The sequence below is a fragment of the Heterodontus francisci genome, chromosome 25 (assembly GCF_036365525.1).
Source record: "Heterodontus francisci isolate sHetFra1 chromosome 25, sHetFra1.hap1, whole genome shotgun sequence".
Lineage (NCBI taxonomy): Eukaryota > Metazoa > Chordata > Chondrichthyes > Heterodontiformes > Heterodontidae > Heterodontus > Heterodontus francisci.
Window position 1 is genome coordinate 56,908,114 of NC_090395.1, and position 23,058 is coordinate 56,931,171.

At 40.9% G+C, this 23,058-nt stretch overlaps 1 protein-coding gene across 2 annotated transcripts in view; it reads left to right on the forward strand.

Annotated features, from left to right (window-relative positions):
* LOC137384101 (uncharacterized) overlaps positions 1 to 23,058 on the forward strand; it is a 54,863-nt gene that overhangs the window by 413 nt on the left and 31,392 nt on the right. For both annotated transcript variants that reach the window (XM_068057707.1, XM_068057708.1), the window contains exon 2: positions 22,377 to 22,466. In XM_068057707.1, the coding sequence (XP_067913808.1) occupies positions 22,377 to 22,466 (90 nt within the window). The remainder of the gene's footprint in view (positions 1 to 22,376; positions 22,467 to 23,058) is intronic.

Consider the following 23,058-nt stretch of genomic DNA (forward strand, 5'->3'; position numbering starts at 1 on the left):
AATAATTTAGAGAATTAAATCAACAAGAATTGCCAATCTTCATAAAGTGCACTTATAGCATTTAGTTGCTGATAAGAATTCTGACCTAACTTCTGTTCATCTTATATAAGATAATTTTAGTCTGAAAGAACCCCAACATATTAAAGATAATTGATACAGCTTTTATGATTTTCAATCGAAGATTCAAACACATTTTATAATTCTCTACCATTTTAAAAAAGTTGCTTACTTGAAATTGTATGAACATTTTATATATTTCTCATAGTTCCTTCAAATGTTCCATTGTTTTAAAACCATACCAAGCATACAAAAATGTGCAGACTATGTTAACTAATGAATTTCTAGCAAGTATTGTAACAAAGTGACAAACTCAAATCCAAAGAGTTAATAGATTAAATCATTGCAATCAAGTATGTTAATGATCACATTATCATGATAATGTTTAGGAATACATACAATATACAAAGATTTAATTAATGTGATTTAGATAATAGTGAATTTCTAATAAAGAAAATATGCATGTAAAATGGAGTGATCTAGGAGATGGAGGGCAACGATACATAGAAGACTCTGGGGGGGAAAATCCAGAAAAATGTATGAATGAATAATTGGAAGTGTGATACTTAAAAGAATGGTAGTGGAATCTTAATTTCAGTTTGCATATGTGAACAATTAAGGATTGCTGCTTTAAATTGACTGGAGAGGAAGCAAATTCCCACTATTCCCTCGGCTCCACCCTTGATGAGGAGCCAAATATAGGAAGATTTTGACGGGCTTTACACTTGAATTTAAGATATTGAACAATGGTAGGTTTCCAATTGATCAGCAGTAGGTGTAAGGAGATTTCTGCTGTAATACTTGGCTTCCCCTTGGGCCAGAATAATCAATGTACACTATTACATATATGCCTTCTCACTTGTTATTGCCTAATTCTTAGCTAATTAACTTTTTTTAATCACTTGGGTCTGGTGTGGGCAGGTCACCAAATATAGGAATCTCTAAACTAACCTACTGAGAAATCCAAGCAAGCTATATGGAGTGCAGAAACTCTCCCTGCATTGTCGCACTCCAGTTACTGAGAGCTCAGGCACAGATTGGCAGAGCCATTAACCTGCTAAAACAGCACATCATGCCAAACAAAGCACTGGTAGACTTTCTTCTATTTGTACAGCAAGAAACACACTACCCATTAGGGATTGTGTAGCACGAAATTTGGATTGGTAAGCATTCCAGCATACAGTAATAGGTCCCTCCCGTCCCCCCACCTGAAATATTGGGATCTGTCTGGTTCTAGTATTGATTTCAAAGTCTGCTAAGGAGGTTCACTTGGTTCTCAACTTCCATGGGCATGTTATCTTGGATCCGCCTAAAACCCAAAGAGACCTCAACCAGGCTGTTAATCACTCGTTGGTCATTAGACAACTGACAAGCAGTGGTTTGAGCCTTTGCTAGGCAGACAGCAGGTACTCGGAGCTCCTTATGAGTAGCATCGGGAATAGCACAATTCATCACTTTAGAAATTTAGAGCTTTACCCTCTTTTCAACCCAATCATAATATGTACCCAGCCCTGGATATACGATTACATAGTCTCATTACCAGCTTCAGGTAATGCCTTCCAGCAGTTATTGTCCCAAGCCCTAGAATTGCCTCATGGAGTTTATGGAGTGATTGTATATGATATATGTCTATGCAATGCCCAGGAAGATGGTGGGAATTACCTAAGGACCAACTAGCCACCATCACCCCAAATCTCTTTTTCATCACTTATTCAATAGACATCAATGTAATGAAAGAACCTAAACAGGACAGTTTACAATGTGATGTCTTAGATGTCCACGCTCAACACACTGTACCAGGCTTATTCATCAATAACTGTATAATCCAGGTCCTCATGTGAAGGGCTTTAATGAAGAATTATGTTGCCTGTGAAGCTGACTCCTGTGTCCTCAGTGACAGATTAGAGTAGGTCACAACCTTCCCTTGCTGCAACTGCTTCTTCTTGCCAAAAGTTCACTTCACAGTGAATGTATTGATCTCACAGTGTTTGGGTTACAGAGATAAACTGGAATCACCAAGGAGTATAAGGTGCATTTATGTTAAACGCAGGAGGATAGTGGCAATGCACTCAAACATTTTATGGTGATACTGTTTATGAGGAGTTCCTTGGATGAGTCACAGTGATTCAGTGATCTACCATTCATAGCTCACAGCTTATGATTTTCAGTCCAGTCCATTACGTTCCTGTGCTAAATCTATAAAATGCTGGTTTTGTTACTGATGAGTTGTGCTGTTGCTATGCTGCTCATGCGGAGTTCCTGATCCCTGCTGTCTGTGTATTGGAGGCTCAAACTCAAATAACTAAATAAGTTCTAAAATGTCTCACTTTTATAGTAAAGTACATTTAAATAATATAAAGCTAACAACACTTTACGATAATTGGTAAAAGAATCAGATGGGAGTTGACGAGAATTTATTTAGTTAGTTGTTATGGTCTGGAATGCACTGCCTGAAATCAGATTCAATAGTAACTTTGAAAAGGAAAAATTTGCAAGGTTATGGGGGAAAAGGGCAGGGAATGGGACAATTGGATGGCTTTTTCAAAGAGCCGATGCAGGCATGATGGGCCGAATTACCTCCCTCTGTGCTGTATGATTCTATGACTTTATAATTGTGTGAAGCTTTCAAGACTGCTGGAAACCATTTCTAGATACTTTAGGGAATTGTGCAACTTTGAATTGCTCTTGATGGCCAGAGGGTGAATGATTAGTGTAGCAGCTGCTAAATTTCAATGGTGAAAATTTGTTCCATTACTTGCCCAGTGCTTTTCCATCTGCCAATTTCTCCCACAAGTAAGGGAGGGACATCATTCCAATGTTTACTGGATCAATTATGTTGTTTCAATACTGTAACTTACACAGGAGAGTTTCCTTTACCCAGCATGGCCTTGTCTCCTCAGTGATTTGTGGCTGAAAGTTTCACACCCATTTCCTGGTTGAAAATTAATGTAAATGTTAAATATTTGGACCAGCGTGTGTCCCTTTCCACATGAGATCCTGTCAGCAGGTCAGATTTTGCAAACAGTGATTACAAATATTTTGAGCAAACATTAATTTACTTATACAGTGAATTCTGTACAAATGTGGGACAATGCAGAATGTTCATAGATTGCAGTATTGTGTTTTAAGGTAGAATCTTCTCCAGAATATCCAATGTGAGTTTTGCAGCAGAGAAATTTGTAACTGGACTTCTTTTTATCATAAATAGTAACTTCAATACTATCTGTATTTGTCAACCCACAAGGGCTTGTGATTCCCTCATTCTTCATATTACTGACATCAAAGGGATGCTTGTCTGAGACTTTAATTAACTGTTTGGAACAGACTTTTAGAAATTAGCAGCTATGTACAAATAAAGCAGTTGAACTAAAGAGGGAACTAGATGGTTCAATGCGTTAAAACACTTGTCTCTCTGGGACCAGGGTTTGCATCCAGCCAGATTGATGGTGTCTTCTCTTTCTGCAATAATAAAAGTCCTGCATGAAATGGGCCTGCATTCTCCCAAAACACGCTTGACTTCACAGCACAAAATGTTCACGATTTGCGCAGGCTTAATCAATGGCTCAGCAGGCATGTACAAAGCACTGTGTGGAACTGAGTCATGCAGACAACTTGTGTTCTCTGTGAGTTAGTTGCTATCAGTTGGAGCAGCATTGCGATCCCACAATTGACCTCAGTATTCCTGAGTGAGGAGGCATTGATTATCTTCCAAGGTTCCCTCTCTTGGTCACTGTGAATCCTGCCGGAAATTCACATTGGTGGATATCAAGTGAGAGCAAGACTGGTCTCACTTGTGATACCCCACATTGAACTAGACTACCAACATTCACCATGCAGACTCACACACAAAAACATTGGCAATTTGATTGAGGTAATCGATATTGATTAGTGCACATGAGTCAGCGCTTATGGGAGAGAGAGAAACTAGAAGGATAAAAAAGTCTAGACTCAAGTTGGGTGATGTTAGCCCAACCTGCCAGGCAGAAACCTGCATGGTGGTTAAAATTGCCCAAAGTACTTAACACGCTCTGGAGCCACTGAAAGCTACCTGGTTCCAATTTTCACCCCTTCGCTTGAGCAGTTGGCAAGAACGCCCGTCCAAAGCTGGTAGAGTCCTTTTTAATATATGCATGTTGGGTCCCAATGGTGACATTGAGGCCAGACTCCACTTGTTACTAGGCAGCATGAGTGCAAAGCGGCAATGAGTTTCCCACCAGGCTAACCCTGCAAGGAAGGAAATCAGGGCCAGAAGATGGCTAAAAAGTTAACTTTTTAAATTTGATTTTACTTTCCTTTAACCATGCCAAATGTGTCATGGTGTAATGTGAGAATGGTAAATGACCTGGACAATGTCATCCTATGTTTAAAGGTTAAGCCACAGGCTGCATCTGAATAAACATCATTATATAACTGCTGTAATTACTCGTTGGTCTTCTTAATAATGGATTTTATTATGGTAAAAACAGTTCAGCCAGGTTTTAAAGTGCATCCTGTCTGTTCTGCTATAAGTAATGAGCAAAGTGATTTTTTTTCACTCAAACAATGCAGACCTTTTGTTTTTTAGAAGAACTTTGCTTTTTAAGAGGCCTACAGAGAGCCCTGGTACAATGCTTCTGTCCCTTTGCGTGTATGTAGTTGCGACTGTTAAAGGCTATAATGTCTCACCTTTCATATTTTCCGGTAAAAAATTGCATTGTCAACACAATTCCTCCTCCTTTGGAAAATTTTGAGCCAAATCTTGCAGAAGCAGGGCATCTCACAGCATGCACCATTAGTTAGACTTTTTCTGCATTATTCAGCTCAAAAGAAATTGCAACATAACTTGCTGGAAGCCTATCTCCTTAACCAATAAGATATAATGATTGAGAAAGAAATAGAGGAACAAAGGGGAAGGAGAGTGCAGTAGAGTCAAATCAAAGAAAGAGAAATAAAGAGGGAAAGAAAGATTGGATTAAGGGAGAAAAAATGAGACAGTAAGTAAAAGGAAACAAATTAAAATATTTACATATGACATTTTAAAATCTATCACAACAAATTACAGCATGCAGCATTTAAATTCTACAGTTTAAATTGTTCCCTTTCTGGACCAGAGAGGTTGATTGGTATTGTCCTAACCATTATCATTTCATTAAAAAGGTGCTTACACTCTTAATTACCAGACTTAACTTTCTGTGATGAGTTTAATGCCAATTAATATGCGAATCTAGCAAGTTCTTGAAAATAATGGAGAGGCTCAGGGCAAGATGCTGGTTGTGTGAAGCAAACAGTGGAGTGGCATAAATCGACTATCGAGTTCTGAAGATTTGCATATCTCTTAATCCCTTGAATTTGCTAGCTGATTTATGTTATAACATGGGAAATGTTCTTTCAGCATGATATGCCCCATTATCATACAAACAAGCTTCAGGTCAGTCAGTCAGTTAGTCAGAGATACAGCACTGAAACAGGCCCTTCGGCCCACCGAGTCTGTGCCGACCATCAACCACCCATTTATACTAATCCTACACTAATTCCATATCCCTACCACATCCCCACCTGTCCCTATTTTTCCCTACCACCTACCTATACTAGGGGCAGTTTATAATGGCCAATTTACCTATCAACCTGCAAGTCTTTTGGTATGTGGGAAGAAACCGGAGCACCCGGAGGAAACCCACGCAGACACAGGGAGAACTTACAAACTCCACACAGGCAGTACCCAGAATTGAACCCAGGTCGCTGGAGCTGTGAGGCTGCGGTGCTAACCACTGCGCCACTGTGCCGCCCAAGGTCTTGAAATAACCTTTCAGTGTAACAGAATTCTCTGATTAGGCAACAAATGTTGAAACCAGGCAATAGCAACTAAAGATTGGTTTTGTTTTGAAGAAATCATAGTGGTAGAAGCATTTTACAAGACAGATTTTCACATGAAATGGTGTAGCTTCCTTATTTTAAAAAATGGAGTACCTGTTGCAAACTAGCTTTGCAGACCTGCTGTCACTTCCTCAGCTCTTCTCCCAAATACTGCCCATGTCCATGTTTCACACTCTATCGCCCTTTCCCTCCACCTTAGAATTTAATGAAATGTCCTATCAGTCACTGACCTGAAACACTAACTCTGCTTCTCTCTCCACAGATGCTGCCAGACCTGCTGAGTATTTCCAGCATTTCCTGTTTGTGTTTCAGACTTCCAGCATCTGCAGTATTTTGCTTTCATTGAATTCTACTCTCTGTGCACGTGTAAGCACTGTTACTGATGGCTTGACACTCAATAATGTGTCGCCATTTGGTAATACTCAAATGAGATACTTTTTGAAGCCTTATTTTCCTCATGAAAGTTGGAACGTGCTGTGTCCAGTAAGAACACTGGCCAGAATTTTCGGGGCCCTTTGGGGATGGCTGGTTGGCAATGGCCTCCTCTGCGGCAACGGTGCTCCAGTACTTAACGTACCACGTCCCCACCCCCAATTGCCAAGGTCTGCCTGCCTGGCCTTGCCATTCCCCAACCCCACTTACTTCTCTTCGAGGGCGCCCAACCATTGAGGCACCCTCTCCCTGCAGCTGCAGCCTCAGCAATGACCACTACTAAAGGTGGCACTGCTGAACTGCTGACCGCCTGATTGGGCCAGTAGCTCTTGGGCGCAGGCCGCCATTTTTAATTGGTTGACGGCCCTGGCAAAATGCCTCCCTGGGTCCTGCCACTGGCTGAAGTGGGGTCACCTGCTGCTTTCAGCTGCTGCAGCGAGACGTCTGCCGTCTCAGCAAAATTCAGCCCACCTATTCAAACACAGCAATTAAATAATATTTTACTTCGCTTGTTTGAATTGTGTAAACATAAACCAGTAGGTAAAGATTTTACAAAAGAAAACGGTATCTAGTAGAGCCGGATTTTAAAAAAAGCCCATTTCATTATTGCAGTACATCTTGGATCAGGAAAAAGGTATGATAGCCTGAGAGTCTGCAGTAGCAGTTTGATGCAATGTTGGTGGTTATAGCATACTCCCATGTTGTGATCAACCATTTCCCAGTTGTTATCCTACTGATTGTGGAGCCATTTCTGTAGATACATTGTGCAAAAGAAGTTCATGTGAAGCAAATTATTGTAAAAGACAGATTAGGGATGGATTGCTGCACAAAAATACGACAATTACACAAACTTCTAAATTGCAGTCTTAATTTTAGATAATGGGTAACATCTGTAATTTAGAAAAACAGATGTAATTTCCAACAAACCATCATTATAACATTTTCCATGATCTATCGTTTACCTTTCCCAAATTGTTTTAACGTACTTGCACACACAATCTAAAACGCTTAAAATAAGCCACTTGTATATCATAAGTTGTAAAAAGCATCCCTAGTATTTTTATGTGCAGGAAGAATTACGCTTGTCGTTCATAGGAGCACAATGTCCAGTGTGTATCTCTTAGCCTGTAACATTCAGTCCATATTTTAGGTGTAAGAAATAAATGCAATGTAGATGATGTCTTTCGCAATCTGTTTGGATTCTTGATATTCAGATGACATCGCCAATAGCTCAGTGGTCAAAGAGCATTGTTTATATCTTGATATTCACTATCTCCAGTATGTTAATGAGAACTGCTTATGGAACCAGTAGATCACCCAATTTACTGATAATACCAAGACGCTTTCAATCTCAAGAATTTAAATGTACTTTGTTTCTTACCAATGCCCTCCATTATTAAAATAAATCAGTTTATCTCTGTGTCCTTTTGTTCTAACTGCATATGATTATCAGTCATAGTTCAGCACAGGTCAGTCTTATCTCAGGACAATAAGAAGAAAACTGGCCTTGTTAGATTACACACCAGCCTTTCTGCTCCCAGCTTGATTCTGTAATCGGCCTCCCCATATCTATTCCTTCTAACTCTACTACCAGCCTTGTCCATCCCACTAGCCCAGTGTTGTCCAATATGCTTGCCACTCGCCACATGTGACGAATCAGTCACAGACATGTGTCAAATTGATGCTATTCATTTTTAGAGCCACACAATACCAAGTTGTGTTAAGGTTGCAGCGGTGGGTATGACTATGGGTGTCACTCGCTAGACTGCTATTTGTCATCCATCTGTAATTGAGCAAGGAAGAAGCAACTAGACAGGAGTCAGATATCAGTCAGACCGAGACTATGTTTATCAGAATATAGCTTAGTTGTCAGGTTTCTAGTGACCTGGAAGCTGAAGAATCACTTGCTCAATGACACAAATAAAAGTACCTTTTCTGTTCTCTCTGGGTGCCTCTAATGACGAGATGGCTCTGTGACAGTGCCATGAAAGCAGGGCCGACCTTCAGAAGGACAGCTGTCCAATTGCTCTCAAAATTTTCTTGGGGAATCTAGTGGCACAGGGGTTGCTAACTGAAGAAGTTGGTTTTGTTTAGCTGGTAGTTGTCAGTTTTCGCAAAACAGTTGAGGTGTGTGAACAATGACAGTGCTGCATGTCTGCCAATGAGGGTTGAAATGTGCAATTTTGGCAAGCTGCAGCAGTGTAGCAACATCCAAATGTGTTCAGCCTTCTTCCTAATAGATTAGTTGAAATGTGCAATTGAAAAGAATAGGACGCTATTGGTGTAAAAGGAGAGATTACAGGAGGCTAGCCATGAGCCAAAGGTCTATTAAATGTCCGGACACTATGTTCAGAAATGGCAGAGCGTAAGCAAGGCACAAGTGAGAGCACAGAAGCCAATACGAAGAGATTTATTGATTCTGTTCCCTCCCCAGGTCTCCTAATATATCAATTCTGATAAAATCATGACAGTTTACTCTTGAAGAAATTTGTTTCTTTGAAATAAACTGGAGCACACTGTCAGAAACAGAACACTTTAGTTAACAGATTGTCACCCTTTGAGAGTGCATACAGCAGATTTGCATTGCGGAACAATTGGATTGCAAAACCCTTTTGAAGCTGTTTCCTAGCTCAGACAGTGAGTGTATCATTCTTGATTGCTGACGGTTTAAAATCGCAAAAGTATTTTCAATGATTGCACATTTTTTTCATTAATATCGCATATATTTTGTAACGTGGCGAATATGGTGACCTGTTCATCACAAGTTTGATAAACATCGAAATCCAATTGGACAACACTGCACTAACCTAATTCCCAGTGGAGCCTTCCTGCTGCCTGTCCACTGCCAATTCCCAGTCCCCATATCATGGCTCCATACTGCAGCCCAATGCCCAACCTCATCCTGAACCTTTGTCTTATCTACAGCCTCGGTTCTGAACTGCCACATAAGCCCCAGAAAATTTTACAGAACCTCCCATTACCTGTTCTTGGTCTAATCAGTCAGCCATGTCATGCTGTGACTTGGCAGCCAATTACATTTACATCCTCACCACTCCGACTCAGAGTGACTTCGTACAGGTAAGCAAATGCTGTTTAGGAAACAAAATCCAGAAAATCTTGCAAAAGCATCTGATTTATAGTGAACATTCAAATACACAGACTGCAAAGTCAAGATATATTTGCTTCAAAACAGGTTACATTTGATAACTAATGTCTGCATCTATTGACATACAACAACATCAATTTGCATTTATGTACCACCTTTAATGTAGTAAAATGTCCCAAGGCACTTCACAGGAACATTATCAAACAGTCACTTGGACAAATGTGGATTAATTAAGGAAAGCCAGCAGGGATTTGTTGAAGTCGAATCATGTTTAGCTAACTTGATTGAGTTTTTTGATGGAGAGAGTTGATGAGGGTAATGTGGTGTACATGGTGTTTGATAAAGTGTTTAATAGGCTTGCCAACAATATTGAAGCCCATGGAATACAAGGGACAGTGGTAGCATGGTTACAAAGTTGGCTGAGTGACAGGAAACATAGTAGTGAATGGTTGTTTTTTTGGACTGGAGGAAGGTATACAATGGGATTCCCCAGTGGTCGGTATTAGGACCACTGCTTTCCGTGATATATATTAGTGACCTAGACTTTGTCCACTGGGTACAATTTGTAGATGACACAAAACTTGGAAGTATTGTGAACTATGACGAGGATAGTGATAGACTTTAAGAGGACATAGACAGGCTGGTGGAATAGGCAGATACTTGGAAGATGAAATTTAACAGAGAAGTGAGAAGTGATACATTTTGGTAGGAAAATATAAAATAAAGGATACAATTGTAAAGTGGGTGCAGGAACAGGGGTATATGTGCACATATCATTGAAGATAGCATGGCGGGTCGACAAAGCGGTTAAAAAGGCATACCAGATCCTGACCTTTATAGTTGAGGCATAGAGTACAAAAGCAAGGAAGTTATGATGAACCTTTATAAAACATTGGTTCGGCTTGAACTGGAGTATTGTGTCTAATTCTGGGCACCATGCTTTATGAAGAACGTGAAGGCTTTAGAGAGGGTGCAGAAAAAATTCACGAGAATGGTTCTAAGGATGAGGGATTCAGTTATGTGGATAGATTGGAGAAGCTGCGGTTGTTCTCCTTAGAGAACTGTAGGTTGAGACAAGATTTGAAAGAGATGTTTAAAATCATCAGGGATCTGGACAGAGTAGATAGAGAGAAACGGCTCCCAGTGGAAGGGTCGAGAACCAGCGGACGCCAATTTAAGGTTATTAGCAAAAGAGCCAATGCCGAAATGAGGAAAAACCTTTTTACACAGCGAGTGGTTGGGATCTGGAATGCACGGTCTGAGAGTGTGGTGGAGGCAGATTCAATCATGGCTTTCTAAGGAAATCAGATAAGCACCTGAAGAGAAAAAAATTGCAGGGCTACAGAGAAAGAGCAGGGGAGTGGGATTAGCTAAGTTGCTCTTGCAGAGAGCTGTATGGACACAATGGGCTGAATGGCCATCTTCAGTGCTGTAACCATTCTATGATTCTATGAAATGCATTTATTTACAATTTGATATTTTATCTTGTAATCAAATATATAAGTAACAATATGAATAATTTCAGATTATATACTTTTTTCTATTTACATTCATATATAATTGGATGATGAGATTTATTTTATCTGTTACATAGCCATTGATATTTATCCATTATACCATATATTGTATATTCTGTATGCTTATGATGGTCATCTATTCCATTTCTAATCATTATATAAAAAGGTGCAGCTACAGCTGTGGGGCATACATTTAATTTTGTTAGTATAGTTCATGCGAGACGCAGAGATATTTATCTAACTGCAATGGGTGAGCATGCATTTATTTATCTAAATGTTCCATTTTTCATATTTATTTAAGTGTCCAAAAAAATCCATGAGGGATGTCATGTGAGACTGATCAGTTTTTCAATAAGTTTCAAATGGAATAATGTGAAACTCAAATTATTTGCAGTTTTCATTGTATATTTATCAGATACCATTAAGAATTAAAGAACATTAGCTCTTGGAAAGTAGGTTAAGGTCTAAATTATCTCTTGAAAAACGGAATCATGTCAGGCCTACTGTAAAAGTGGCTGTGCAGAACATTTTGTGAATTTTCATCTAGAATCTACTCGGATATAAAATTCTTACTGGGATTCTATAACCATTGCTCATTTAAACAATTTGCTACTTGTGAAATAATTCATAATTATCAAATCTGCAGCACTGTTTTGGGTAAATATTTGCATTTATTGTGTTCAGTTCCACTATTTGCCACTGAGGTGCATTCACTTATGTGCATTGAATAGTGAGTCTGCACACCACGTTATGATTTGGACACTCTTCAGATACTGTTGCGTGTGCAAAGCACAAAAGACTGCATCCAGCAGCAAATCCTTGCTTCCTATGAACTGAAATGTATCACGACATACAATGTAATCAGGGAGGTACAGTATCCCAGTGAGCAATGACTCCACATACCTTTAAGATGCACACGCTGGACTCAATCGTGACTTTTGGAGGCTGACTAGTAGAGCTATTACCACTATTTAAGGGCCCAGACAGTGGCTCCCTGATAGAACATTTGCAAAGGCTGTGCATATACCTGATGAGTAAATGGTCTGGTGATTAATTATTAACTATTTTTAACACCTGGGTGAGCTTCGCCTTTGACACTGGTTAAGCAGTTCATTAAGCAGTTCAAAGGTGAGTCATTGGGCTGGATTTTACAGCCACCTCGACGTCGGGGGTTGTGGCAGAAGGGGGCCAGAAAATACCTCCGGCAGAGGCCCAACACAGGCCTCGACGCCGGGAAGGCCCAGCATGATATTGCTGGCGGTGGTGAGGCCTCGTGGGGGCCCCCCCAACCCCGTGGCTCACATTTAAATATGTTAATTTATTAAAATAAATGAATTATTTACTTACCCCTCTTGCCATCCGTTCTGGGGCGATATTGGTGTCAGCGGCCGGCACTCACATGCCTTCGGATACCCATCTGGGTATCCCAGGCAGAACACTGGTGGGGAGGAGGGAGCAGGTAAGTTTTTCAATGCGGTGGGGGAGGAGCGGGGTCAAATTCATTTCATTGGGCTAGTGGGTGGTGGGAAGAGGTAAAGTTTAAAGTTGATGAACTTTGTGGGGGGGAAGGTTGGGAGCACAAGGTAAGTGTTTTGAGGGGGAGGGAAGGGCAGGTAATTACTTCTATGCTTATTGGGGGGGGTGGTGCGTGGGAGAGGGTCAGGTTCACTTTAATTCATTTGACAGAATCATTACTCCTTTAAAAATTTACATTGTAATGTAGGGCTCGAGGCCCTTTAAAAATGGCGTCGATGCCTGCACAGTGGTGCCTGACGCCATTACCAGGGATGGACTGCCTGCCCCCTCCACATATTCGGTGGGGGGTGGGGGTGCGGCGGCGGCGATCAGCCCCAGCCATTTAAATGAGCCGCGGCGTTTAATATCATGGCAGCTCTGCAACGTGCGGTCCGCACGGCGGACCTCCATTGTTCATCAGTGGCGGAAATGAAATATCCAGCCGATTGTCGTTGCTGTGGTATCAGCACATGAAACAATGTGCATTTATTGTATACACAGTAAGTAGTAATACTAAAATCCTACAAAGAGATATTAGAATTATAGAGTCCTTCATGATTTGAAACAAGACATATCTGTTACATTACTTGCTTCTAAAATTTCTCAATCATATATAATGAAGACAATACTAACACCTGGATACTACTTTATGTGGGATTACCAACAGATTTCATTTTAGTGCACTGGCTTCACATTCATCACATGCTGGTGGCAAGCAGAAACTTCTAAAAAGGATGAGTATGCTTATTCTGGTCATACTTGTACACTATAGGACATGATTTGAACTCCTTCTCGCCAGCAATGACCAGGCAGAAGAGGAGTTAAATTCCGAGGAATGCCCTCACCATTCTTTTCCATCCATGCAGCTATTTTAACACTGCTGTTTAATGATCCTGATTCCAAGGGCAATTAGGGATAGGCAATGAATGTTGGCCTAGACAGCGACGCCTGTATCCCATGAACTAATAAAAAAAATTAGATGCAAATTGGGGCATATCACTTAGATAGGACCCCAATGTTATTTTAACTGCCTATTGAGTGGGCCACTTGCCGCAGACATCCCACTTCCAAAGTGTAGCCTCCTAAGCTCCCTCCCCAGCATCTTACCTGACTGCCAATCTGGAGACTTCAGGTCTACTCAATCTTCACAGGCCAGATACAGCAAGCTGCCTCTGGACAACCATTGTAGCTGGCCGGCGGGGATGGAAACGAAGGCCTAGGGTAGTTGGCTCATTCATCCCATTAGATTCCTACCTAGGAATTAAAATTCTCTCTATTTATTTATTTATTTTTAAAATCTCTATTCCTATTGGTCACAGCTGAAAATCTGTCTGGCAGAACAGAAGTTCTCTATTCGGGGCCTGGAAGGTGCAGTGAACTAGATACTGGTATTTCAACCCTGGCACTTGAGTTCAAATCTAGTCCAATGGGATGAAAGTCTCCTCTGTCTGCTGCTTCTAAGAATTCTACATTATTTGTATTTGGCCATTCTCCAACCAGTTCCCAGCGAGCATGGGTGAGGTTTCCACAGCCCAGAGCTGTCCTTAATGACAACAAATTTGGCACTCACTTCTAGAGGTCACTGGACAGCTGATGTGGGAAATGAAAAATGTACTTTGCTGCACCAGTGATGCGGAGCAAATTGCACACCCATTATGGAACCTGCCCAATTTTCATTCCATGAAACCAGTTGACGGGTGTGGATTCAACTGTGCCAGGCTATCACCGGGTAGTGAAGAAGAAAATCTACCACATTGCTCAGATAAAACTTTATAACCAAAGCCCTGAAATTACGGCATGGAACACTGATAGATGAAAACTAATGCATTTGTCTGAAATTACCTTCTACTGGTAATTTAAGCATCAGATTCTTTCCACAGTAAATAAAAAAGGTCTTGTGGTATGAATTGGGACATATCTTGGTCAGTAATAAAGAAGAAAATGCTGGAAATACTCAGCAGGTCTGGTAGCATCTGTGGAGAGAGAAACAGTGTTGATGGGCTTGATTTTATTCCAGTGATGGCGGTCCCGGCAGCAGGCCAAAAGGCGTTGGGAGACCCCATCTTGGCCCGTCGGACCCCTGGTACTATTTAACAGCAGGCAGGCAATTAACTGCCTGCCGTCCCTTTAAGTACCATATTATTTTAACGCCTGTAAAAGCTCTTAAACCTTGGTCAATAGAAAATAACGTTGTCAAATTAGTTCTTGTAGTATGCATGCTTCACGTTGCTTCCTAACAGGGCATAATCATCTAAAAGATTAGTTATATATATATAGTATCTCACAATCACCAGTTAAATGTTTTCAAAGTGAACTATTTGTCTTTGGCAATGTTTAGTATTTGCTGTGTATAATGTTGCTTTATGACAATGAATTTGTGAAAAACAAGATTTAGCGTTCGAACATTCAAAGGCTGATCAAACTGAAATGATAACATGAAATCACTAACGTTCTCTCCAAGATTTTGTCCAGATAGCAGTTTCTAGCAGAACAATACAATCTATTCCAAGGAGACCTGTAACTTTATTATAGCTCATCAATGGATTGAGATTTGCCAAGTATTTGCTAAGCACAATTCCTGAAACATGATGAAGGCATTACATCAGTACAATTAGGTAAGATTTTCCAGAGTGCAGCTGGAAAACATAATCCAGACAAACCTCTCTTAAGAGGCTTCTTCAATCCCAGTTTCAACATATTAACCCTGTGTGCAGTATAATGAGATTTACACAATGTTTAAAAGAAACCAAGATGTTTCGAATGCAATGCTGATGGCCCTCTATGATCCCTAATCTGTGGGTCGGCAGCTATGTGTTTTGCTACATCGGTTAATCAAAGCAATATCTGATATGAACATTGTCCCTAGACATAGATAAATGGACTAACAAGTGAATTAATCTATATATTTGACCCGTGGTTTACTTTTAAATATTTTTACCAAGGAGAGGGATTGCTTTGGTAAGCCACGAAAGTTATGGGCCCCAATTTTAATGCCCTGCATACGGCAGAAACCAGCCGGGGGAGGTGGTAATTAAAATGAGGTCAGCGACTTTTCCTCTCTGACCCCGCTGTCTACCCACTGTGTCCCAATGTTAACCTGTTCTTTTAAGTTGGTGAGCAGGACAGGCGCAGGAAGGCAGCGGGACCATCTTTAAAAATACAGATTGGCATTGTCAGGACCCAAAGGCAGTTTTAGTTGGAGGGCTAAGTGGGGGGGCAGTGACAGCTTCCCCATTTGGCCAAATCAACTGGGAGGTGGTCATGGGCGAGAAGAGGCCCAGAAAGTTAAGCTACTATATTTTTCCTTGTGGGCCAGGAAGAGCAAGAGAGCTGTTTCAGTATCACAAGGACGTCTTGGGCCTCCCTTGCCCTGGGCTCCCCCACTCCCCTCTACTTTGCCCCATCGATCACGATCAAGTGCTCCTCCCACCCAGCTGCACAACTGCCCCCCACCCCCACTGACTGCCAGGGACCGTTCTTGTAGGTCCCTGGCCATAACATCTTGCCACCAAATTTGTGCTCCCACTTGTCTGTCAGGGAGTATATCTGGCAGGGTTCAAACAGGAGTCAGAGAAAACTTACGGAAACAAAGACCAGCCATTAAAATCAGGCATGGCCTTGACCTCTCAGTTACATCCAAAAACACTGCCTACTTCAGGCTTCATGTGCATTATTCCCTGACCCCTCTCCATTGGAATCAGGGCCATGAATTAATGAAGATTATTTGGTTGCTCAGACCAGTTCCTTTTAGCCCGTATGTAACTTGCTCAATTATACACTGTGACCTACTTACTTCCCTTAATCCAGACTTGGATGTGTTCCAATATTTCTTGTGATAATATCAAAACTGCAGAAAGAAACCTGAGTTGCTTCTGAATCCAATTTTATGTTGTTATTGAGCTGGAAAGAAATTAGTATATTTATTGGGCTGGATCGTGCTGGAAAAATAATTGCATATTAATGATGCCAGCATTATTAATATGCAAATCAGGCAGCAAATTCAGGGGCTGGAGAGATTGTTATGAGTTGTGATCTCCAGAATTGCTGCTCAATTTATGCTGCTCAGCCATTTGCTTCACACAAATGACATCTTGCCCTTAGCCCCCCCATTATGTTAAATAATTTACTGGATTTGCATAATAATTGCCCTTTAGACTTGCCACAGGAAGTTAAGTCTGATAATTAACAGTGTAAGTACCTTTTAAACAATGTGATAATTGCCAATGCAATGCCGATCAACCTCCCTGTTCCAGAAAGAGAACAATTTAAACTGCTCAATCTCATTCTTGCATGTTGTCAATTGTTAGAGATTTTATCAATATCATATTTTGAATTTTTAAATGTTTTTCTTATATTTTCTTTCCATCTCTCTTTTTCTCTTTCTCTCCTTATCTAATCTTTCTCTTTATTTCTCTTTGTTGTTCCTCTGTTTCTTTCCCAATCCTTAAATCCCATTGTTTAAGGAGATACACTACTGGTCCTGCTTTTCACTGAGGTCTCAGATGCCCCATTCCTTTGTTCAGCCATTATCAGATCACACTCTGTAAGTTGCAGCACAAGAGCATTTCAAACTGAAACGTGCAGAAAAAAATGTCTAACAGCGTGCACCGTGAGATGCCACGCTCCAGCAAGATCTGGCCCATTATGTTGGGGAGTGTCTAGTTTCAATAGGCTTGGCTGTACTTCACTGGTGCTAGGTCACTTATCTCTTTCTGCTGCACAAGAATATTAAATATTGCAGAACTACTTCTAAAAGAAAAGCAGGAAAATTTCTACTTTAGCTGTTCTCTGACTTTGTCATTTATAGTTTCTGAAAAAATAATTCCATTAAGTTATGCTTTTTATATATCAGAGAATCATAGAATGTCTATCGCACAGAAAAGGCCAGTTGGCCTGTCGTGTATGTGCCAGCTCTCTGCAACAACAACTCACCTAGTCTGGCTCGCAGGCCTTTTTCCCATAGTCCTGTAATTTTTTTCTCTTCAGGTAATTGTCCAATTCTCTTCTGAAGGCCTTGATTGAATATGCCTCCACCACACACTCAGACTGGGCATTCCAGATCCTAACCACTTGGTGCGTAAAAAAAGTTTTTCCTCATGTCACTTCTTGTTCCTTTTCCAATCAACTTAAATTGGTGTCCTCTGGTTCTGGATTCTTCAGCCAATGGGAACAGTTTCTCCCTATCTATTCTGTCCAGATTCCTCGTGATTTTGAACACCTCTATCAAATCTCTTAATTTTCTCTTCTCCAAGGAGAACAGGCCCAGCTTCTCCAACCTATCCACTTAACTGAATTTCCTCAATTCGGGAACCATTCTTGTGAATCTTTTCTGCACTCTCTTTAACATCTTAACACTCTTCCTAAAGTTCGATGCCCAGAATTGAACACAATACTCCAGCTGAGGCCAAAATAGTGTTTTATACATCTTTATCATAACTTTCTTGTTCATGTATTCTATTTATAAATCCCAGGATTCCATATGACTTATTAACCGCTTTCTCAAACTGCCCTACAACCTTCAACGATTTGTGCGCATATGCCTCTGCTCCTGCACCTCTTTTAGAACTGTACCCTATCATTTATATTGCCTGTCCTTGTTCTTCCTACCAAAATGGATAACTGCACACTTAAAAACTTACAAATATTCTTTAAACGCTACTACATTCATAAGAATTAGAACTGTCTGGTTGGCTGTTCCTTTATTATTGGTGTGAATATACATGATCATCAGGATGAGAAGTAACAAGGTTCAGAGACTTGGATCTAATATCAGTCACAGGCAGTAGGTTTACTTATGACATTAATAGAATTGCCCCTGCACAATTTCTGGAGTTACACCTAAACTGGCCTCAAGCTACTGCAGCAGTGTGATATTTACCTTCTCATATTTTCAGCTCTTTTCTCAACAAGAGCGCTTAATTAATTCAACCAAAAAATACAAAAGGGACAGTTTATGCCATGAATTTTGTCAGCTGGGAATTGAGTCCAAACCACTTAGAGCCATAATGATGAGTCGTAATGAACCTTTATATTTAGAAACACTGTTATCAGAGATAATGCATGCTCATTATATTCCTCGACCTTCAATCATTCCTTCTCTAATCGTAGAATCATAGAAAGATATAACACAGAAGGAGGCCATTTGGCCTATCGTGCTTGTGCCGAATCTTTGAAAGAGCTATTCAATTAGTTCCACTCTCTGCTCTTTCCACATAGATCTGCAAATTTTATTCCCTTCAGGTATTTATTCAATTCCCTTTGAAAAGTTACTATTAACTCTGATACCACCCACCCCCCCCCCCCCCCCCCCCCCCCCCCCCCCCGCCCCCCACCCCCCCATCATCCTTTCAGGTTGTGAATTCCAGATCACAAGAACACACTGCATAAAAAGAAACAGTTGTATAATGTGGTTTAACTTTCTTTTAATCCTTCTTGGGATGTGGGCATCACTGGCAAGGCCAGCATTTATTGCCCATCCCTAATTGCCCTTGTGAAGGTGGAGGTGAGCTGCCTTCTTGAACTGCTGCAGTCCATAGGTGTAGGTACACCCACAGTGCTGTCAGGGAGGGAGTTCCATGAATTTGACCCAGGAATGGCGATATAGTTCCAAGTCAGGATGGTGTGTGACTTGGAGGGGAACTTGCAGGTGGTGATGTTCCCATGCAACTGCTGCCCTTTGTCTTTCTAGGTGGTAGAGGTTGCTGCACTGCATCTTGTCTATGGTACATATTGCTGTTACCATGCACCAGTGGTGGAGGGAGTGAATATTTAAGGTGGTGGATGGGGTGCCAATCAAATGGGCTGCTTTGTCCTGGATGGTGTCAAGTTTCTTGAGTATTGTTGGAGATGCATTCTTCCAGACAAGTGGAGAGTATTCCATCACAGTCCTGACTTGTGCTTTGTCGATGATGGACAGGCTTTGGGGAGTCGGGAGGTGAGTTACTCCCCACAGAATTCCCAGCCTCTAACCTGTTTTTATATGGCTGGTCAATGGTGACCGCCCGCCGCCCCCCCCCCCCCCCCCACCCCCAGGATGTTGATGGTAAGGGTTTCAGCAATGGTAATGCCATTGACTGACAAGGGGAGTTGGTTAGATTCTCGTTTGTTAGAGGTGGTCATTCCCTGGCAATTGTGAATCTCGCTTACCACTTGTTGGTTCAAGCCTGAATGCTGTCCAGGTCCAAGATTTAGAATTTATCTCATCACAGTAACACTCGTTATACATGATCATCCAAGATTATTGAAGAACATACATTAATCTTTAGGATGCTTGATGTTCTCATCACTTCTCCAGTTAATCATCTACTTGCTTAGTATAGCCCTCACTGAGTTTGACAATACTGGAAACAGGGCTGAAAAATAAACCTACACATCAAAGTTATTGGGAAAAAAAACACAGGCATGGCCAATTTTTATGAACGTTGTGGTTGCATGTACGTTGTGATGCTGGGATTCCTATTAAATAAGATCATACCCAATAGATTAGTCAGTGTGTTGATTTTTACCCTGGGCATAAAGAAGAACAAATGCTTCTTGCAGCTTTGAATAGATCAGTTAGAAAAAACAAAAGTGAGATGGATTTGCTACGTCTTAGCAGCATGTAATGGTATCATCGAAGTCATAATATTCAAATCTGCAAATTGTTGGCTCTACACTGTTAGTTTGTAACTCCAGGGACCATTTTAATTGGTTAGTTTAGGCCTCCCATTCGATATAACTGTTAAGGGAATATTTGCTTTTCGGTGCCTGAATTACTGTGGTGTGCAGGAGAAAGGAAACAACTGTTGGCATTTAAAAGTGCAGCATGTTCTGCTGTTCACATATAAAGAACTGAGGTAATAATCTTATAAAAAATACCATATGTTTGTGCCAACAGCTCCACTCCTTTCTCGACTTTCTTGATGCCCTGATTTTTCCATTGCTTACATGTACTAACAAAATATCTAATTGAGTTGTAAAGTGTGTTTCATTCTTTTTGCACAGTTACTTATCGCTGATTAAAGTTTGGTTTCGTGAAGGAGTTAACTTGAGCAGGTTTAAAATAAAGTTATACTCAGCAAGCGATACTCAGCAACTGAATTTTTTTGTTGAAAATACCATAACCAGAAACAAAGTTCCAACATAGTTTTTAATTATACATGTAAGTAGAGCTTCTATGAAAATGCCTTGCAGTTGAGTTAAAAAGGACCTGATCTGTTTGGCAGGAGCCTGGTACTCTATCCCTTGGTATACTAATTTCTTTCTTGCTGTATAAAAAGGAAGTGGAACTCAGATCCCCATGAAATAACATCCCTAAGGATCACTCTCAAGCAACCTGGCCTTCATACAAGATGCAAGTTTTCAACTATACATCAAGAGTGTGTGTGTTTTTTGTTTATTTGACTAGATGAAGAGGCCCACATATAATGCCTAATGTGTATAGGAACTGCACAATTATACTTCAGAAATCCCAGTACCATAGATAATAAAAACAAAAAATGCTGGAACCACTCAGCAGGTCTGGCAGCATCTGTGGAAAGCGAAGCAGAGTTAACGTTTCGGGTCAGTGACCCTTCCATCGGAACTGTTCCGAAGAAGGGTCAGTGACCCGAAACGTTAACTCTGCTTCTCTTTCCACAGATGCTGCTAGACCTGCTGAGTGGTTCCAGCATTTCTTGTTTTTATTTCAGATTTCCAGCATCCGCAGTATTTTGCTTTTATTCCAGTACCATAGATCCTGTTTAAAAAGTGATCTTTGTGTGAAGAAAACCTCCTGAAATATCTATCTTAAATTTCCTTTTCACTGGTTTGAACCTGTGACCCCCTTGTCCTACTCTTGTCATATAAAGTAATTTTCCACATTCATATTTTCCATAATAATGACTATCTTAAATAGCACTCTAAGATCACCTCTCCTCTGAAGGCTGAAAAGCCCAAGCTTTTCTAGTCTTTCTTCATAACTCGAACCTCTAACACTTCAGTTCGCCCGCGTGCCTTTTATTCACAGTTTCCAATGCTTGACTGGAAAGAAAGAAAGAAGGAACTTACATTTTTCTGGAAATTAGAGACAAGGGGGGAATTTGGCAATTAATGCCCAATTAAGGGCCTCATCTTGCCATCACCAGAATTAGCACAATGGCAGGCGGGCCTGTCTCTGCATGTAGAGCATGACGAGCAAAAACTATACCAGCTCCGGGGTGTGTATGGGGGAGCGGGGGGGATGGGAGGTCCATTGTTAAAAGGCACTTAGTGCCTGAATGAGGGACACGGCTTTGGGAAGGCGGAGCTGCTGAGAGCCACTCCCCTGCCCTTGCTGGTGACCACCTCCCCCACAACCCCCTCCCTGGGAACCCCATCCTGCAAAACCCCTCCTGCTGAATCTTACCTGTAGTCTGGATCCAGCGCTTTGGGCAAGTCGAGTACCGGCAGCAGCCACTGCCTTGGTGGTGGTGCTGCTCAGTTAAAGAGCTGTGGGCCTCTGCTTGGTCGACAGCTCTCAGCAGGCGAGATTTCTGCCGCCGGGGTCCTTGATCCCAGGAAGGCCCACCACTGTTCGCTTAAGTGCCTAATTGGCACTTGATTTGACAGGTCTTCCCTAGAGGATGTGACGCAGGGCTCTCGCTGGTGCTTTTGCTAGTGGTCGAGATTACCCCGCCGCCCAGATAAAATCCCAGCCCTTTAAGAGGAGTGAAATTCAATTTTGATGGCAGTGCAAAACTGGTGGTATTGGAGTGACCAGCTTTTCCTATTTGCTGCAGTTAAGTTTACCCATTTTGTGCCCCTAGCTAAAACTGAATTTCACCTAAAATGTATGGGAAAGAAAGTGAGATTCAGATTTAGTTCCTGTTTAAGTAGCAGATCAAGGGCAAATGATGCAATCTTGTTAACTACTTTTTGATGTTTCTTTTTAAATGTAGTCCAATGGAGTTGTCACTGTTCAGCAAAAGAGCAAGCCACTCTCGCAAATCCAAGCATCACTACAGCAAAGAACATAAGTGCACAATCAGGTGAGTTTAATCATCAGGGTAGGCTATCAGCTTCATTATTTAAATTTTAATGCATCTGTATTTTGAACACAATTAAATCAAATTAAAACTGTCAAAGGCCACCAATGACTCATACCTATGCTAAAGATATAGAGAATAATTTTGTTACCAGGACAATAATTAGGTAGATTTTCAACTGGATGTCATTGTATGTTATAGAAACTGCCCCATTTTCATCTCCATTGATTTCAATGCCAGTTATAGTCCAAATGATAAGTCGAAAATCTACCCAAGCTCTTCAAATGTACGGACTGGAACTACTTTCTTACTTGTGTCTCAATGCTGTTAATTAGTTCCATAAGATGCATGTTTTTCAAATCAATGAACCATTTTAGTTTTGTAGCTGCACTGCTCTTTTTTTCTAATGAGTTAATCATTTCTGATTAAAGCTTCATGCTGGATAGAATGACACGAAGGTCTGTCTTCAAGGACTCTCCACTCTTCTTATAAACTCCATTGCAATTGTTAAAAAGCAGAGACAAAATGCAAAGAAAATGGCATTCAAGGCTTCTGGTATATATAATAATCTGTATGCTGAATGTAATGAGAACAA